General features: G+C 43.0%; 1 protein-coding gene across 1 annotated transcript in view; it reads right to left on the reverse strand.

Moving 5' to 3' along the window:
* The window catches only part of wwc3 (WWC family member 3), a 104,243-nt gene extending 83,436 nt beyond the window's left edge, over window positions 1–20,807 (reverse strand). The window contains exon 1 of the mRNA XM_084336638.1: window positions 20,419–20,807. Coding sequence (XP_084192764.1) covers window positions 20,419–20,564 — 146 coding nt within the window. The 5' untranslated portion in view covers window positions 20,565–20,807. The remainder of the gene's footprint in view (window positions 1–20,418) is intronic.
* Window positions 20,808–21,327: the final 520 nt, after the last annotated feature.

Consider the following 21,327-nt stretch of genomic DNA (forward strand, 5'->3'; position numbering starts at 1 on the left):
TCAAGATGGAAAGCAAGGCAGTACAGTGCAAAAACACAATAGCAATGATCACCAATAGATGCCACCAAAACAAACAAATATTACGCTAACAGTAACATTATACATCTCACCCGAGCCTCCCAGTGATATATTTGAACTTATTAACAAGGACCACCCCCCTCTAGACACACGCATTAAAGAGTTCAATTATGACACACACACACACACATTCACTCAACACCTCTATAATCATTAAGTGAATGCTCTAACCAATTACAAAAGTGTTAGTCGCATCAAAAGCTAGCGTGCTGCATTATACACTTGGTTTTGTTATTGTTGCTTTTAATGCGTCAAAACATCGATGGGGCTATTGGCGGACCATCACTGTTGCATCACAACGGCTAAAGAGAAGACGAGTGTTTGATGTTTCCAGAACTTAACAGCCATTAGCAGTTAGAACAAGGACTAGGTCGAAAGAGGGAAAAAAAGAGAAAAAATAAAAAACAGAACACAGAGGCGAAGTGACACTGGGTGAAACAATGGCATGTTGGTCACCTCCCCCACCGACGAGAGAGAAAAGAGCCATCATAATGAAAGCACTGGGGGAAGCAAAATAGCAGCGGGGTTCAGCGCATGTGAATAACCTTTCGGCGCTGGAAACACGGCTCACCCTTTCCAGAATAATTGAATTTGGTGTGCTTTGTGACCAAGTATAAAGGCCTCCCTTTGCGAAGCGGCAGGCCCGGCTGTGGCTGTTGCATAACAGAGCTAATAAAGGAGGCCTCCGCGGGCCCAGGACGGGAGAGGAGGAGGCAGACACGTGGGAACGGCCCTCTGTTCTGCTGCTTTGTCTGGGGCCGCTCGCAGGCAGAGCCCCTGGGCATTAGCGGAGGCATGCCTAACATAACACTCATTCCACAGAAACTCAAAAGCTCCCACTAAACTGCTGAGCTTATCTGCAGGAGCTGGAGGGGCTCAGACCCCAGAAGCTGCTCAAGGTATCCCATCATCGTCTCTCTCAAGGCACGCTTGTTAATGTGTCGCCGCCGTCGTCGAGGCGGAAACCCTCCCGCCTCCGAAAACGGGTCAACCTTTTCAGACAAAACAAGACGCGTTTTTTTAAGACCGACACTACGTGTACTTTTGAAGCTTCTACGTTTGAGTTTTGAACGGCATGATTTATGGGGCCCTTGGGTCCTGAAACTTGCTCACAAAACATGAAAATGACCAACATTGGATTCACAAGGTCATCGTCCCCCCTACATGAGCAATGTACTACATAACCCACAAAGACCCATTCTATAATCGGGCTGACACGCCAGGAGGATGAAATGAATGGCAATACGGCAATGAAAGATGCATTACAAATGATTAGTCCATCATTAACAATGTCAACTGCCTCCCAATTTAGGCTACATAATGTAAACCCAAGGGAAGGTTACCCTACTTCAGACTGAGTCATCCATTCAAATAGACAGGCGGGTTCGCACCATTACAGATCCCAGATCAGAGCTTTCAGTCTAATGTGATACATAATTTATACTGTAGGCTTAGAGAATGTGCAGGATTCACATTCAAATGAACATTCAAGGGATACAACATTTTCCACTGCCAATTACTGATTCTGAATTCATAAGCTTTACATGTTAGCTGGTACAGAGACCCAGTCCTATCCATTACCTTTACTGACCATTAGTTTACTTTGAAGTCAGTGGACAGAAATGGTTGAGAGCTAATCCACCTTTCTACATTAACACTTTCCGTGCCGGAGCTCGGTGCCCCGGAACCCCGTTGAATGCCATCATCCACTTCAATGTTAGCGTTAAAAACGCCTAATCTATGTTTTAAATTATGGCTATGTGTCTAATCTGCCCGTCGCTTATCAATGACTCGTTTGCAGTCAACATTGTCAAAGCGGATTGTTTTTTTATCGGTTCATTTTCGTTTTATAGCATTTTGGAAAGCCCAAGGGAAATATAAAGATTCCGTGATAAAAGACATTTACTGGAATATTCTAGAATACACAAAAACGTTGTAATTTTTCGGCCTATTTATGAATAGTTTTCAAATAAACGCTAGATTATCGATAGTATATGTGTACGTATGCACGATATAGACGCAAGCTGAAAAATCTATTCTCTTATTTCCTCATCAGCGATCACAGCCAAACAGCCACATCACACATAGGGGACACGCTGTTATCTCAGCGAATACAGCTCCGATTACCCCAAGACTGGTAACATAGACTCCTTACCTTAGATCAGATGTTCTCCAAAAAGATTATTCCAATTCCTGATCGCCATTCCAAATATCGATCACGCTTATTGATTGATTATTGGCTGCTGTAAATATATATTCCAGTCTGATTTCTGTCCCGCGATCAGATCCCTCTTGAGCAGACTGCTCGCCAGCACAAGGAGCCAGTTGGCTAAGCGACTGACCTGCAGTTACACAGGGATAGACGTGTTTTTTCCAATCTGAGCTCCTGTAGGTGTACCAACAGGAGACTCGGTTGATGAAATATGAATTCAGATCGCTAATAAAGAAATAAAACGATAATAATCGTCGTCGGCACTCAGTGGGGGGGCTAATAAAACGAGATATGACGTCCGTGGCACTCAATGTGTTAAGAGAGACGAAACATCCTCCTTTACGTGAAACTGAAATAAAGCAGATCATAAAGTTGTTTTAATGAGACCCTTCCGATAAGGATACCTTGTTATAACCCTGGTATCGACCAGATAATCCAAATATACAATTTTGGTATCGCCAATCAATTTCACACACAATAAAATAGCACTTATATTATTGATATGATCAAACAAAAGAAGTAATATCGGTGTCTCTCTATGCTGGTGTTCTCCTCTCATCCAGCCTCCTGGTATGGTTACCCCACTAAGATTAAAAATAAGTGATATATGCGTCTCTCTATGCTGGTGTTTTCCTCTCATCATGGTATGGTTGGCACCCTAAGATTAAAAAGCCAGTGTGAGAGAAAGTAATCCTCCAGAGAGGCTGCTTTGGTTCTCAGGTGAGTGTGTAGTGCATTCACACGACCATCTTACATTTCACTACAAGCCGTCATCTAACCAGAGAGTAACTCTATTCTGACCTTCCATCGCCAGCCTCCTGGCATTGAACCCTACAGAAGGTCCTGTGGACCCGCGTGGCCGGCGGGCAGCGCTCCCTTCAGCAGGGATGAGGAGCAGCATCTCTGCCAGTTTGTAGGCTTCTCTCAAATGAATGAGAGCCGTGTTCTGGTGATTAGAACCCGTCGCCTCGTGGGGGACTCTGTGGATTAGCGGGTGAAACCTGGGTCAAATCAGTCTTATTGACCATATTCACACGGCGGCCATTTTGCTCTTATGTCATGCTCAGGATGGGATTCCTTTCCACATTGTTCCCACGATCAAAAGTCGAGACGTCTTCTTGCGTCAACATCGAGAGTCCCGACTCCCGACGTTGGGCTGTTAAGACGGTTTTGACTTGACAACAAAAACAAACAATTGTTCTAGAATGGACCACGTTTGATTTCCTGTCAGGCTGCTGATATCATCAAACACTGCAACAGGAAATAAAACTTGGGTACAAGCTGTTCCCATAGCAACACTATTCCACTGAAACAGCTCATAAACGCTGAAAATCAGACACTATTGTATTTTGGCAGACCATGATACAGGGAGTGCGGGGTGGGGGGTGGGGGTCACACCGTACCGGTACATAAACAGACGTACTGTCCTGTCTGTGAGCAATTTACTGCAATACTTCAGGAAAGGGAGGCGGTTTAGTAGCCAAGACGTCCCTCTTAGAGCCTTCCACTTCCTGTGCAAAGAGTCGGTACATAGCGCCAAGAAGCTCTCACACACACACACACACACACTACACAATCATTTGCTGCTCCAGTTTCTGGGTTTCTCAGATTAGGGTTAAATAGTATATGTAAATCATGACTCCTGAATTTCCCCAAGGGGTTCAATAAAGGAACATATATCTTAATGCTTATAGGGGTGTAACCGTTTTACTACAGAAATTAACTTTTTTTTATAGAATATAATATAAATCCTTTAATAATTAATAATCCTGAGGAAAATTCGGCACTACATATTGAACAACAATAAACATTTACGTAGTCAATAGGAATAAAATAAGAATAAGAATAAGAATATAAAAAAATAAGAATAAAATACGTCCGGGATATACAATTAATAATTAATGTACGTTCAATACAGTGTGTTGAACTTCTCCCCCGGGTGTCTCGTTTATCAACCTGGGGGTCTGGAGCTGATTTTTGGGGGTGGGAAAAGATAGCCTACACAAATACATGATCATGTTCATAGTTTCCTGTAAAATAATGCATATTTGAAGTAGGCCTGGGCGGTATGACGGTATTACGGTATACCGGGGTATTTTGAAATACCGACGGTATTGAAAATCAATACCGTCTAAACGGAGTTTTGTTGTAGTGCACACACACGCCAGCAGAGGGCGAGACTAGTCCTCACTAGTGGGGCGAGCCATGCAGAACTGGTTGTCTCTACACACAGGAGGAGGAGGAGGGGAACCCCGCTTCAGTGAGTGAAATTAAATGAGACACGCTTACCGTTGCTGCGGGCTAACTGGCTATTCTGAGAGCTAACTGTAGTGTTGTGTATGATCACAACGGTGTTCACGCTTTACGGTAATGTTGCGACAGTGCTGTGAAAATACCGTAAAACGTTGTGACGATAGTGTGTGTTGTTGTTGTGTGTAGGATGCTGCGGGCTAACTGCTACCATTCTGAGAGCTTAACGTTAGCACTCGATGCTGCGGGCTAACTGCTACCATTCTGAGAGCTTAACGTTAGCACTCGATGCTGCGGGAGGACTGCTACCATTCTGAGAGCTTAACGTTAGCACTAGATTGCTGCGGGCGAACTGCTACCATTCTGAGAGCTTAACGTTAGCACTCGATGCTGCGGGAGGACTGCTACCATTCTGAGAGCTTAACGTTAGCACTCGATGCTGCGGGAGGACTGCTACCATTCTGAGAGCTTAACGTTAGCACTCGATGCTGCGGGCTAACTGCTACCATTTAGAGAGCTTAGCGTTAGCACTCGATGCTGCAGGCTAACTGCTACCATTCTGAGAGCTTAACGTTAGCACTCGATGCTGCGGGCTAACTGCTACCATTCTGAGAGCTTAACGTTAGCACTCGATGCTGCGGGCGAACTGCTACCATTCTGAGAGCTTAACGTTAGCACTCGATGCTGCGGGCTAACTGCTACCATTCTGAGAGCTTAACGTTAGCACTCGATGCTGCGGGCGAACTACTACCATTCTGAGAGCTTAACGTTAGCACTCGATGCTGCGGGCGAACTGCTACCATTATGAGAGCTTAACGTTAGCACTCGATGCTGCGGGAGGACTGCTACCATTCTGAGAGCTTAACGTTAGCACTCGATGCTGCGGGAGGACTGCTACCATTCTGAGAGCTTAACGTTAGCACTCGATGCTGCGGGAGGACTGCTACCATTATGAGAGCTTAACGTTAGCACTAGGAGGCTGCGGGCGAACTGGCCATCTCCGTGATTTGTTTACTTGGTAACACGGGTTGCCACCCCCCCCCCCCCCCGCTGATGATAATGAAAGTCATACCGTCATATACCGTATACCGGGGTATTAGGTAATCAATGTATAACGGTAGGAAAAAAGTCATACCGCCCAAGCCTAATTTGAAGGTCTAAAGACCTCCTGCGATCATTAATCAAGTGAAATAGCCTCAAAAGCTCTTTAACGCGTAAAAGAAAATCTAATTGTGATCTTGAAATCAGAGTTTGTATTGAATCTGAACATTTGTGTATCGTATACACAAATATATACCTAAATGCTTAGGGTTGATTGATTGATGGGACAGGAACTAAAACATGTATTTATAATTGATCCTGTCTGGGGTGGTTAGGTGGCGTAGCGGAGATTGCGTTCGTCACCAACCCCGAAGCTGTGAGCTGGATTCGCCTGTTCGAATCCAGCTCACAGCTCCGGGGTTGTCACCAGCTTGGCTGGCCGTTCACACTAATACAATTGGCTGTATTAGAGGGTGGGAGAAGCTGGCGGGGTGGGTCCGGGTCGTTGTAAACAGCGACTCCTACAGTTCGGTCGGGGCGCCTGCTAAGCGCGGATAGGACCTGAGTGGGATAGTGTGATCCTTCCACACGCTACGCCCTCTCAGGGAGGATCCGCGCTGCCAGGTGAAAAGAAGCGGTTGATTGGCTGGACGTGTGTCGGAGGAAGCACGTGATCGTGATAGCCTCCACTCTCCCAGATGATCGGACTGTGGGGGGTAAGTGCGCAGCGACCAGGAAGGGATTGGGAATTGGCATACGACTAACATTGGGATGGGAGAAAATCGGAGGAAAAATGGAGGGGGAAAAAGATAAAAAAAAAAAAAAAAAAAATTGATCCTGTCTGGAGTGCCAGGTGGGTAGTGTTCTCCACATCCAGAAAATACATGTCAATCCACCATATTTACTTTAAAATCATTAAAACTGTTTAAACAACTATTTATTTGTTTCTATATCAATATTCTAATCAATATTGTTCTTTGTGGATATTTCAGACCCGTGGATATGAGCTAAAGCCAATATAAAGTTGATATTTAATAATAATAATAATGATAATAATAATTTGTTTTTTGATCCACTTTTTCTCCTTATTTTCTATTTTTCTCCCATCCCAATTTCGCATTGCCAATTCTCCCCTCCCCTGTCTTGAACGTTGCTAGACTATGCCTCCCACTGGTCGGCTGTAGTGAGGATAGAAGCCTTGCATCACCGTGTCCCCTCCGGTACACGAGGAGGCAGCCTGTTGCATTTTTTCACCAGACAGCGCGGACTCTCAGTGGCGAGGAGTAACGCGTGGGAGGCTCACGCTGCCCCTGATACTTCCTGTCTCTGCTGTACAGGCGTCACCCAACCGACCTGTAGGAGTCGCTGTCCACAACGTCCAATCCCCACCCATCGACTTTCCACCCGCTACCTCTGCCAATTGAGATAGTATGACGACTGGCCCAAGCCGCAGGCAATGCTGACTCGGGGAGTCGAGACCGGAATCTCTTGCATTGGTGACGAGCGCAATCTCCGCTACGCCACCCAGCCGCCCTCATAATGATAATAATTAGAAAATATGAAAATATTTGTATAGCACCTTTCATACAAGAATTGCAGCTCAAGGTGCTTCACAACAGAAAAAGACAGGCATAAAATGAGCACATAAAGTGCAAACATAAAATCACAGTTTTTCACATTAGGATCTAATGTCACAATAGGCCACCTTGTTTATGGTTTGATTCAGTTTTTAAAATAGACAATAATAAAAAGAGTAAGATAGAATAGACAGAGTAAAATAGTGCAATAATGCAGTGCAATAAGATTGTAGAATAGAATAGACATAAAATTAGCACATAAAGTGCAAACCTAAAATCACAGTTTTTTACAGTGCAATAAAATAGTTCTGGAAGGCAGTTACCGGCCAATAATATCATTGTCCAACTATAACTGCCTGGACCTACTGTATATATATATATATATATATATTTCCTGAATTTCCCCAAGGGGATCAATAAAGGAATATCTTATCTCTTATATATTGTCCAATAAAGCAAAGATGGCAACAACAAAAAAGCATTGTCATAATTGTAAAAGAATTTCTCACTGATGTTAAGAGGATCTCTTCATCATTTGACATGGAGTGTTCAAATATTCTTATATTAAATTAAAACAGTCCACACCTTAATACATCATTAATTAAGGGCCCCGCTGAGATTCTTCTGGTTGTCTTGTGTTGATTCTGCAGAGGGGCGGTGGAAAGCCAGTTTCCAGAGTAAATGTTGTGGGTCTCTTTCTCACAATCGGTTGGGATTTTCACATTCTTTTAGTCTGTGCCCTGTTTAACTAACAATGACATATTATCCCCATGTAATCACTTTACAGATTACCAAGGAGCCTGTAACTCATGAGAACAGCCGAGAATAGGTCAATACCAGACAGTATGTGTGACATTCTCTGGCTGTCGAGATCCAGATCATACCTAAATGGTAGGTGTGCCTAAATGCTAAACATGCCCAAACTGTTGCTAATAGAAGACTAGCCTAATTGCTAATAAGACTAGAACTTAAGAGTATGGCTGACTCATCGTCTGTCTGTGTTGCATGATAGCATGAAGTCTTCTTTAGTGCAATCTCATTTTAAAGCCTGAAAATCGACATTTAATTTGGTCGTCTACAATTTGGGCGTATGCTTCTTTAAAGATTTAACTTGTATAATTAATTATATATATATATTTTTTAATAGCTGTTTTGTACATCATTACTCGTAGTAAATTAAAATAAAAGTATTTTCTTATTCTAATATTTACAAACATTGCCAATATAAACATGCTTTTTCTGCTTTTTCATGTCATTCAGATCATGTTCAGATCATGCATACTGTCAGTCCTTACATCAAGACCTAAGTCAATCAAATGTTGACCTGGCTGTGAGAATCAACAACAAGTACGAAATGTGTGATAAACTGGGACCGATTTGACTGCCTGGATGCGTCTATGCTTTTATCAAACGGTTCGTGTTTCCGCGTTCCCGTTTTGCGCTATGATTGGCCACGCACTTTTCTGGTCATGTGACATGTGCGCCCAATCGCATGACGCGCCCATTTCCGCCTTGACCAGCAGCAAACTACCTAACGCCTACGATCCACACTCTAACCTTAACCAACTTTGAAAGAGTGCCTAAGCTTAACCGGCGAAATAACTTGCTGTCACACGATATCGCCCTGCTCTAACCTTAACCAACTTCGAAAGAGCGACTAAGCTTAACCGTCCAAAGTACTTGCCGTCACACGATTGGGCGCACATGTCACATGACCAGAAACGTCAGTGGCCAATCAGAGTGCAAAACGGGAACGCGGAAACACGAACCGTTTGGTAAAAGCAATCAGGCTGCCTGGATATGTTGTGCTGCATCGCCTGAAGTGACATTTTGCACGTGAGCTCCACCAGTAGGGTCCACTGGTACTGGCTCCACCAGTAGGGTCCACTGGTACTGGTACTGGCTCCACCAGTAGGGTACACTGATACTGGATCCACCAGTAGGGTACAGTGTGGTACTGGTACTGGCTCCACCAGTAGGGTCCACTGGTACTGGCTCCACCAGTAGGGTACACTGGTACTGGCTCCACCAGTAGAGTGCAGTGGTACTGGTACTGGCGCCACCAGCATTGGTTGCACGATACACAGATGCTAGAAAGGTATTGAGATACCCAGCCATTATAACTGTCCAATACTCAATTTCATTAGTATCGATACGTTTAGAATAATAAGCCTGATGCCGTATTTTCTATGAATTGAGTGACTGGAGCAGAGAGTGTGAGAGAGAGAGAGAGAGAGAGAGGTTCAAGTTCAAGTTTCTTTAATAGTTGTCATACAGAAGTACAGAATACTTTTATACAAAATGCTTCTTTCTGTTACGCTCCAGAGACTGTGCTAGACAAAAGATAAGTATGAAATTAAATAAGTATAGCATGTAAAAAATAGAAGTCACGTACGTAGACAAGTGTTCAGTATGTACTATGTACAATGTTCAATGCAGAATAGAAGTAACTGAGTTACCATACAATATACTATGCAATATACAATATACTATAGTGCAAAGCAGAGAGTGTGAGTGAGTGAGTGAGTGAGTGAGTGAGTGAGTGAGTGAGTGAGTGAGTGAGTGAGTGAGTGAGTGAGTGAGAGAGTGCAAGCTTTGGGTAGTGGGTGTGTCAACAGTGTCAGCTAGAGCTGCCGCGGTTACCGCATTACCGCGGTATCGCTGTTACATCACGCCCACCGCAGAGTTAAGCTGAATACCGCATCACCGCTGTTTTTTATAATAATACTCTCAACCAAAGCAATGCAACAGAACAATTTTGATTGACAGTCGATTCTGCCAATTACGTCACACCGCTTGCACCCGCCTCTGCTGTTACCACCAATCGGCAAGCGCGTATTCGTTTTTTACTTCCTGGATGTCCGCCATTGATGAGAGCTCACAACAAGGCTAATAATGTTAGCTCCCCGCCGGCCACGAGTGGACTACCAGCGCTCCACAGGAGTACTAAACGAGGCATAATGATTTTACTGCAACAAATGTTATAATAAAAGCCCTTCGTTCTATACACTTGTCTGATTGAAAACTTTATTAACAGACCACAGAATGGGCACAACTCAGCACGCTCTGAGCAAAGGAAGGAACTGAGATATGAATTGAGTAATGCTTGCCTTGCTATGGTCCGGTAAATACAATGATGTTATTGAACGTGTAACTATATAACGTTAATGCCACAAAACGAATGCCTTTGTTAATCATAAGTAGTAACTTTATAATAAGAAGAAGAAGAAGAAAGGGTCAGGGGGGGGTAACCGCCGGGCGCTACCACCCCTGCCTGCGACACCGAGTGAACAGCGCACGACCAGAGGGGAGACTTCGAATCCGTATTTCACTTTCAATAACGAATGCGTGCTTGCCAAATCCCAAACAATATTCATGCTGCAAAGTCATCCTCTAAAGATAGACATTTAGACTAGAGGCAGGCTATATGCTATAAAGAGTAGACTACTACTAATAAAAAAAAAGATTTTAAAAATGCATTCAATTTTTTTGTGGTTACCGCGGCGGTAGGAAATATTTCGCAAATTTGTGCGGTAAGGAAAAAATCTATACCGCGGCAGCCCTAGTGTCAGCTGATTTTAAGTAGCCAAACAGAGATTAGCTATGTAACTCATAGCATGTTATAGCTCGGCAGCTGTAACAGAATACATTTTTTATAAAATAATTGTACATGTTCTGTTATCTAATATTTAGTGCTGTCAATTGATAAAAATATTTAACTCGATTAATCGCATGATTGTCCATAGTTAACTCGCGATTAATCGCAATTTAATCGCATTTCTTTTTCTTACCATAAACTGATATTTTTCAAGTTTTAATACTCTTATCAACATGAGTCAACAAATGCTTGCTTTAAGCAGCCATTTAACACTTTGGGCGCCAGGCTTATATTCACAATAAACCATCCCACGCCAGCTCTATTTGTCTATGGAGAAGTTCCCCTTCTTTGCAGGGCTATAACTTTTTAAATTGTATTGCTAAATTGACATTACTATGGCCCATTCAACGTCAAGTATCTATTGTTCAGGGTGTAGCAACGTTATACTTTTTCATTCACATATTCATACTAAAATACGGTCTAAAGTATAAGTATGTTTTTATCGTTTTCTGCAGCATTCTCCAGAACGTGATTTATAGCTCTAAATGCATTATATTAATGATCAAATACAGTTTGATAGCAATCTGCGCGAGATAAAAAATTTCAAATGGACGTGCTTCTAGAAGTTACTACTCATCACCTGATGTTGACCGGATTGGGGGGGGGGTCATTTATAATTCCGTGGCCAACGTTAGATGATTCATCTAGTATGGGTGATATGATCATTAGAGCAGTTTGTATCGAACACGTTAAAAAATAACGCTGAAACTTACCGTAGCTTCCTCGTAGCGTTGGGCGATGAGCGTGGAGCAGAAATATTCCTATTATGGGATATAGAAATATGCGATCCATCTCCAGGTTGTATAATAGTATATACGTCCAAATCATGTTGATTATCGAGTTATTGGTAACGGATTGCTATCCATTGTGTCTAGCTCGAGTCCTGGGACTATTAGCGAGTGATCGGACTGAATTGGAATGAGCACCAGCTTCCGTTTCCTGTTTCCGGTTTGGGCGATCCGCCGATCGGCCACCAGATGGCGCTCTTGAACCGTTGGAGAGTTGAGAGGGGATCAACAGTAGATCTCAAGTCTCCGGGGGAGAAATACGATTGCGATCACAGATTTTTGAAATATTGATATCAAAGATGTGGTACGGCGTCTTTGGCAGAATGAGCATGGCGGGGAATGACGTGGTACGGCGTTTTTGGCGACCATAGTGTTAACACAAAAGGATGACCCATTGCAAATTTGCATCAAATTCAAAACAGAGTGATGCACAAAATAACTTAAAAGAAAATAATAATTTAAAACAATGAATAAAGTGCATGAAATAATAGGGGAAAGAAAACGGTAGGAACTTGTTACATTAACCCACACAAGGGCTGAGAACTCACCCCTCCCGCCCCCCCCCCCCCCCTCTCTCTCTCTCTCTCACACACACACACTCTCCCAGCTCTCCTTCTCTCTTGAGTCTTGCCCCTTCCTCATCTCTCTCACCCCCCCCTCTCTCTATCTCTCTCACACACAACAAACATAGTATCAATGAGAGTATCAATAATACACCTGAGTGAAGTCTAATAAAAAAAATTAAAAAGTAAAAAAAAAAGTGAATCGTGAGCTAAAAAAAATTGTGCCGTTAATAGAATCGGGCGATAACGTGTCAATACCGCGTTAACTTTGACAGCCTTACATATTATATTCCATTTCGTTCTGGTATTTTAGGATTTTGCCGTGGTATCGCTTTAGAACCGGCATTGTGATACTAAGACTGGTATCGGTATCGAAGTCAAAACCTTTGGTATCATGACAATTGACAACACTATCCACCAGTTTGACGTTCAACTGTTGTACCTTATGTATAGCTAGATATGTGTATAAAGTGTTGCACCACGATTTGTCCAACTCATGTGAAATTTGGTGAGATAGGGCTGGGCGGTATGGCCATGGCCATCATGTTTTATTCCTTAGTGTTGATGGTATAATGGTATTTGACGACGGTAGTCTTTGAGTACAACTTAGTTACAATGTCATATGATATCTTTTTTCACGCATTTACCTTGTAAGACAATCGTCAGTGTTATTTCACTCAAAATAGTCTATTTTTGTTTACTTTTTAATACTGCTGCAAGGGAATCTTTTACAGTATTTAAAAAAAATAAAAGTATAATATGTATGTATATTGTGAACGATAGTATTGTACAATTCATACTTTTGCATGGATCCATGACGGTATACCATGACGGAGGACCCTCACCACCCCAACAATAGCCTGTTCAAGCTGCTGCGGTCAGGCAAGCACCTCCGCATACACGCAGCAAGGACAGAGAGACTCAGGCTCAGCTTCTTCCACCAGGCCATCAGAACATTGAACACTGATCTCTCCACACACAAGCAGACATGAACACACACACAACACATTCTGCACTCACTCACACACAAACACACCACAGGTCACTTTAAACTAGGGCTGAGCCCAAACGTTCGAACCTTCGTTCGTTAGGTTGGCATTCGAATTCTAAATCAACATTCGAATTTTTAATAAAAGAAAAAGACATTTAATATTTGTTTACGTGTCTATTAGGGGTGGGACGATACATCGATCCAGATCGATATATCGATCTATTATCAATAATCAAATAGGATCGATGCCACGTAAAAAGATCGATTCATATTGCGATACTCTTATTTTGAAAATCCGGCGACGTCATCGCCCCGCGCCCAGTGTTGTGAAACTCAAACTCCGTTTAACATCAACAGCAGTAGCGTCTAGAGCGTCACTAGAGCAAGACTAGTGTGCCTATTCTGTGACCCAAAACATGTCCCTGCTGTTTTATTCCACAACGGGTCCAATGCATCTAACCTGCTTTGCAATCCTCGTCACTCCATTATGCCCACGTCGCGTTAAAGATCGAAGATAACGTTACGTTAGCGTGAGCTAACAAGCTAACCCAGAGCCATAGGCAGAGAGAAGTGGGGACTGGGAGGGTGCATTCTCGGGATAGCCCCACTAACAGGATCTGGCCGGTACTGCACCTTGGGACTCCCAATATGCTTTTCCAGACAAAATACGGCTCTGTGACAGTGAATAGGATATTAATATCGAGAAAAAAAAGAAAAACTAACCAAAAACAGTGAACAGGAGGTCTATTTGTATTAAAAACAATAGATTGTTTTTAATTTAAATGTCTGGAAGAGCTCAAAAATAAAAATGTCATGATATTTCCATTGTCTTTTTTTTTGTTGATTTAAATGTTACGATTGTATTAAATGGGCACATAATATCGTCTCATATCGATCGCAGGCACCTGAATCGAATCGTATCGTGGCAGACTGTGTGATATCGGATAATATCGTATCGTTGTCCAAAGAATCGTATCGTGATTAAACTGGTGATTCCCACCCCTAGTGTCTATTCATTCTGTTTAAACCAATGGGGTTTTTCTTCACAGTTGCAGATAAAGATTAGGCTACACTAATATCATAGTATTAAAATAAACTGATAAGTTACATTCATTAAAGAAAGTTGATTTAATAAAGAAAATAATACTAATTTAATCAGATTAACCCATTCTCTGCTGGTGACCGGAGGGGGGTGGGGGGGGGGGGGGGGGGGGGGGGGGGGGGGGGGGGGGGGGGGGGGGGGGGGGGGGGGGGGGGGGGTCGTTTATAATGCAATGACCGACGTTAAATGAATCATGTAGTATGGGTGATATGTTGATCATAGCAGTTTGTATGGATAATAATAATCAAACACGCTGAAACTCACCGCAGCTTCCTCTGACCGTTGGGTGATCAGCGTGGAGCAGAAAGATCGCTATTATGGGATGTTGATCTAGACTAACCATTTCCGGGTTGTATAATAATATATACGTCCAAATAACGTTGTTTATTGAGTTATGGCAACCGATCGATTATCCAGTGTGTCAAGATGGAGTCCCGCGAGCGATCGCGAGTGGCGGACGGAATAGGGGGGCAGGATTGGAACAAGCTGCCTCTCCCCATCAAGCAGAGCTTGAGCCTCCACAGCTTCAAGAGAAGCGTCAGGAAGTGGCTCATGGACAGAATAGAAGAATAGCCCCCTATAGTTTGAATGGGTTTCCAATCAGTTTTTAGTTATTGTGGGGTATACAATTTTAGCAATAGGTTAGTCTTTTAATGTTTTAAATGTTTGAGCTTTGTGTTATTGTCAGTTTTTAGTTATTGTGGGGTATACAATTTTAGCGATAGGTTAGTCTTATAATGTTTTAAATGTATGAGTGTTGTGTTATTGTCGTGTTTTTTTTTTGTTGTGGCCTAACAGCCCTGGGACCATGACGGAAATAAGGGTTTTACTCTTTCTCATGTTATCCTTTGGATCCTTGTTGTGTGTTTTTAATCCATCAATAAAATAAAATCAAATCAAATCAAGCACTTCCGGCCCCACTTCCGGTTTGGCGATCGGCCACCAGGTGGCGATATTGAACCGTTGGAGAGTTGAGTGGAGATCCCCAGCACCCGTCAATGATCCGTTGGTGAAATATGAATGCCATGACAGATTTTTGAAATATTGATCTCGATGACGTCGTAATCCGTCATTGGCAGATTAAGCATGGCGAGGAATGACGTCTGAATCCGTCATTGGCGAAAGATGGGTTAATCACTTTATTCAAATTGAGGATTTAGTTTGAGGATATTTATAAAAAAATTAAATAAAAAAAAATATTAGAAAAATATTTTTAATTTTTTTTTATTATATATTAACACTTTGATTGCCAAAAGCGTAGATCTACGGTTCTGTCGTCTGATCGTTGAGTGCCGGAAACGTAGATCTACGTTTCTGTCACGGTATTTCTTTTATTATCTATTGCCATTCATAATTCAGCGGGGCACCTGGAGCATACTGTTCTGAGTGTGTCTGAGCTGGCAGACGGTCTTATACCGCCCTCTAACGCCTTCCGGCATTATTTCACCCAGTTTGAAACGGGTTAGTTTATTTTCTCTACCGAGCTGCGGCATGGGGGTGGGTCCTAAACACTCCGGCAAAACACACGCTTGTAGGGATGGTTTGGACTACTGACCCCGCCCACCCGTTGAAGTGCAATGCCCAACAACGTCGGGGACAGGATCGCTGTGGATAACTGGAATGGCGATGAGATTATTGGATTCTTTTTTTTGCATTACTTCAGAGACCAGGTAAGGACACCATATATGAAAGCTTGCGTTGATCTGATATTTATTTCTACAGCTATTGAAGCTATATGTGTTTTATGTGTCTGGCTGTCTGCCGTTGGGTTGCAGGAGGGGGGGGGGTGCGGCGTGCCGGTCTAAATCACATTGCTTGCGTGTACGGACAAACGATAATAGTGATGACCTAGCGTTGATTTCAGGAAGATCCGATAATCAGGCAAAACTTAATTGAATTACACAAAAACGCTGTTTGTGTATTTTCCCTGGAATTGCTCAGAATCGGCCGGACTATGTTCATATTCAAAATGGTATAAAACGGAAATGTACGGATGAAAAAAGAATCTGTTTTTTTGCACGTTGACCAGAAGTAGCTCAATGAGACTCGACGGCGTTATTAGACCCATAGCTATACTATAAAATATAGGTTTAGCTCTACAAAGTACAACTACGTTTACATGGGGTTAATGGACGGCAAGGCCAGGTCACTTCCCGGAAGGGGCATGGCACTCAGTGTTAAAAACGAAGCTTTGATCATTTGTTCGAAAAACCCTGACGAAGTTCGAATCCCAAAAACAGGCTTCGCGGACAGCCTTACTTTAAACATATTGCCACAGCATTGCCTGCGGCTTGGGCCAGTCGTCATACTATCTCAATTGGCAGAGGTAGCGGGTGGAAAGTCGATGGGTGGGGATTGGACGTTGTGGACAGCGACTCCTACAGGTCGGTCGGGTGACGCCTGTACAGCAGAGACAGGAAGTATCGGGGGCAGAGTGAGCCTCCCACTCGTTACTCCTCGCCACTGAGAGTCCGCGCTGTCTGGTGAAAAGATGAGACAGGCTGCTTCCTCGTGTACCAGAGGGGACACGTGATGCAAGGCTTCTATCCTCACTACAGCCGACCAGTGGGAGGCATAGTCCAGCAACGTTCAAGACAGGGGAGGGGAGAATTGAAGGGGAGAATTGGCGATACGAAAATTGGGATGGGAGAAAAATAAGGAGAAAAGGTGGATCAAAAATAAAATAAAATAAAAGGTCACTTTAAAAACTGTATATTGTATAGTAGTGTACATAGGACTCATTACCTAAGCTTAGCATTGTATTGTATCTTAGTACTTTTATCATGTCTATTTTATTATCTATTCTATTTTATTCTATTATTTGTATTTTTTGCACAATCGAAGCGTGCATGGCCACCTTCATTTCACTATATGTCTTGTGTATGTATGTGACGAATAAATCTCTTGAATCTTGAATACCTTCATATTCCGCACACCTCCCAGCCCTAGTGTGAGGCCCTTCCTTGGCACACCAATATCTGTCATTGTGGCAAATCACGTGATTTTTGGGAATAGCAACACCGTGTGGCAGAAGGACAGAAAACTGTGCACACCTCTTCCCCATCAAGGAGAAAACGTGAAATTTGTCACAAATCAGACAAAGCGCAAATAAAGCTAAATGGTGGAAAATCCAATATAGCAGACATGGATACTAGTCCTATTAACAAAGTTGTAGAGCATGAATAGTTAAAAATGTGTACACAATCTTGTGTCAATTGGAATTATGGTGTACGAGGATCTTTGGAATAAAATACTTTTTTTTGTTCCCATCACTCCAATTTAGTCGTTATGCCAATTCCCTTCCTGGTCATAGCTCTACTGTTGGTCTGGGGATGGTGTAGAGACGACCACATGCCTCCTCCGATACATGTGGAGTTGCCAGCCGCTTCTTAACACCCGACAGTGAGGAGTTTACACACGTGGAGGTACACAGCTATCTCCCCCCCAGATCCCCTCCCCGCTGAACAGGCAGAAGGGACCGACCAGTTGTTGCAACGACCAGGACTCATATCCCCACCGGCTTCCCACCCGCAAACACTGCCGGCTCTCACCCGGGTCTTTGCGGTGGTAGGCGAGTGCTTAGACCTCTACACTACCCAGGAGCCCCTGGCTTGGAAGTCTTGTCTTGTGAAAAGCTACTACAGAAAATATCACAACCATTCAAATGGACTGCATTCATATAGTGCTTTTATCCAAAGCGCTTTACAGCTTGTGCCTCACATTCACCCACACACTGACGGCGGAGGCGACCATGCAAGGTGCCAACCTGCTCAATGGGAGCAGTTAGGGGTTAAGTGTCTTGCACAAGGACACTTCGACACGCTGCTGGGAGGAGCCGGAATCGAACCAGGAACCAGTCCCAATTACTCTCTATCTCATGAGCCACTGTCTCCTGTCACTGTCTGTCTGTCACAGAAGTTATTTCGACCCCAATGGATTTCCAGTCAATAGGTATGTTGTCAAACCTCTACGCTTATTTTTCTCCATCCCTACAGTTAGTCCATCAATACAAATTAATGTAAGTGACCCATCAAAGATGTAGACAGGCGTCCATAGCAACGCATAGCAACTGTCTAACTCCCCGCCCACTTCCCAAGCCCTGTTGCATGTGTCTCCTGACAGACCGACTATTATTCTAGCTGCTCGTCACACCAAAATATAAACCCCTCCAATCGCAAGGTTTTTTGTTTTGAATGGCGGTAGGGTAACCTCTTTGTTTACATTTTGGAATCGCAGAGAAGACCTAAAAAAAAAAAAGAGGAATTGGAAATATAGGACAACCATTAACGGATGCCAAAAAAAACCTGCATAGACCTCAATTAGGTACCATGATACCAGTACATCTGCCTATTCTGCATGAGTTTAAAGAGTTGAATACCAAGAAAAGACAGCAGCATGCAGCACATTCTCTAGTCATGCAAACAAACAGACCCCCATTTGTCCCCAACTGTGATAACTGAGATCTTGTAAGGCTCATATCAGCTTTACATAACAATGGCTAATCAACTTGCTGGGGGGAAGGATAGGGGGGGGCTTCTTCAAGTAGATCAGGGTTTTCTTATCTCGATTATAAATAGCTACTTCATTCCCCCTGTTAAAGCCAGTTGCAAGGACTCTGCTTCAATGTGCGTTAAGCAGCAGATACATTTTGATTATCCTCCTGTCTTTTTACAACAAAACTAGAAATTATTATCTACCTTTTTTAACAAATTCCTAGAGAAATTACACTACAATATACAATGAGCACCATGACATAACAGCAGTGCTTTCTTCATTGGGATTTTCTGCCCCCCCCCCCCCCCCCCCCCCATAATACAACAGAGTTCAAATACTTTCTATAATTCCCCTGTAATCTCCTCAAGTCTCCTTTGAATGCCTGATTTCAGCCTGTTCCTCTGTTGGTAAAATCCCAGTCCCCACAAAAGCACATCCTTGCAGCTTTCCCAGTGGCCCAACTAGCATTCCTTACATATTTTCACAAAGATCTCTGGGAGTTGAAGTTTAAAGCGCCCGCTCACTTGCACTCTTGATTTCCAGGGTATGTTTTATTCTAAATCAGACAGAGGACGTTCAAAATAAAAATAAAACGTGCCTTAATATGAGACTTCTCTGTATACTTGGTACACACTGACTTTACTCTATTGGGAAAGGGAAGCTAAAGTTTTATCTTATATTACTCTATTAGTCGTAAAGGTTTGGGTCACTAGAAATCAGATAGGCTGTCTATTTTGAACATAATACATAACAGAATTCCAAGAGTTCTACTCCATCAGGAGGGGGGTGAGATTACTATACCAGTGACTCAGGTGACCAGACTGAGAAGGCTTGTCTGTTGTTCAGCGGCATTAGGGGGTTGAAATGTTTCAGATCTCGAGTGCTGTTTGAATGTGTGTCTGAGCATAACCACACGCTATGTGATATACTTTTTCCAGACTAATGGTATACACATAGATGGGACACTGGGACTGTGTCAACGCTGACAAATCCCCTTTCAAGTGTAGAAAGCATGGCTAACGTATAAAAGACTATAGACAAGCGTCTGACAAACTTAAATCGTGGATGTTTACATCCTGTGTGTTCGCATGGTGACTTCTTCAAGAGAGGTGGGGTGGCCAGTCAGTCGCTATCTGCCAACATTTCTGCTGTTCGTTCTCAGCTGACATGATCACCCATAGCTACAATGTATCCACCTATGATCATTCATAGCTTGCTATATAATGTATCCACCTATGATCACCCATAGCTACAATGTATCCACTTATGATCATCCATAGCTACAATGTATCCACTTATGATAATCCATACAATGTATCCATCTATTATAATTCATAGCAACAATGTATCCACCTATGATCATCCATAGCTACAGTGTATCCACCTATGATCATTCATAGCTACAGTGTATCCACCACAGCGCGTGGCATCAACAACACTGAATCAAACCCGAGCACCCAGTGAAAACAGATGAACCATGGCTAAACCCTGTTCACTCACTGCTCTCGTCGTCCACCTTGGAACAGTGATGTTCATCTGTTTTCACTGGGTGCTGATCTGGTTGTTGTGGACAAAGTTGTTTGTGACTTGTTGAATCCATCAAACATTTTTATTATTCATTTATTATTATACATCGCAACACGCCACAGAAGCCATTAGCCTACCTATCTCTCGGATCAATCCACGAAGTCTGCCGGGTGTTGTGATCGATAAAGAAGACTCTGCCATCATAATCCCGTGCTTCCTCCCAGCCCGCGGGCAGAGGCAGCTCCGAGCTCTCTCCCCGCTTACCGCCGCTAACCCACGGCATCGCGCTGGGATGGTGAGGGGGTGATCGCCGCTGACGCCAGACCCCCTGCCCTTTTACCCAAAAGTTGCTCTTCACAGCATTACAAAGTCTCTTTCGGAACACTTCTGAGCGCAAAAACAAAGATTCCACAAAGTTTCAGCAACTGAAACAGCCCCCCGTTCGGGATGCATCCACTTTTCCAAAAAACGCTCGCTCTGCGCTCACGACGAGCCTCGGTCCTCCATGTTCGCCTCCTCTGCCATATTTCATTCCATCGTGTCCATATTCGGGCAGAGGGGATTTGCATAAACGGCGCTGGAGCGAGAACGTACGAGTGAACGAGCTCCTCTGTCCAATGGGATACATTGTGGCACAGCCCCTCTAAAGAGAGTCACTGAGTCAAGTCAAATCAAGAGTTGAGTAGGTTATCTTATCATAATGTAAATTCCTGCAAAGTTATTAGGTCAGATAATATTACGAGGAGATATAATAGTTATTGTTTATTTTTTTATTTTTTTTTGTTTGTTTGTTTATTGGTAAGTGTGATCCCAAGGGCGTTCCTAAACAACAACAATAAACAACAACACTAAAAACAAATATAATACTTAAATTACTACTTTGCTAATTCGCTAACGTATTCACCTGACTGCCTATGGTTACTATTATTATTATTATTATTATTATTATTATTATTATTATTATTATTATTATTATTATTATTATTATTATTATTATTACTACTACTACTTCTACACAGCTTTCAAATCGGTTGATGAGACAAGAG

The sequence above is a fragment of the Notolepis coatsorum genome (genome assembly GCF_963971535.1).
Source record: "Notolepis coatsorum genome assembly, chromosome: 2".
NCBI classification, from domain to species: domain Eukaryota; kingdom Metazoa; phylum Chordata; class Actinopteri; order Aulopiformes; family Paralepididae; genus Notolepis; species Notolepis coatsorum.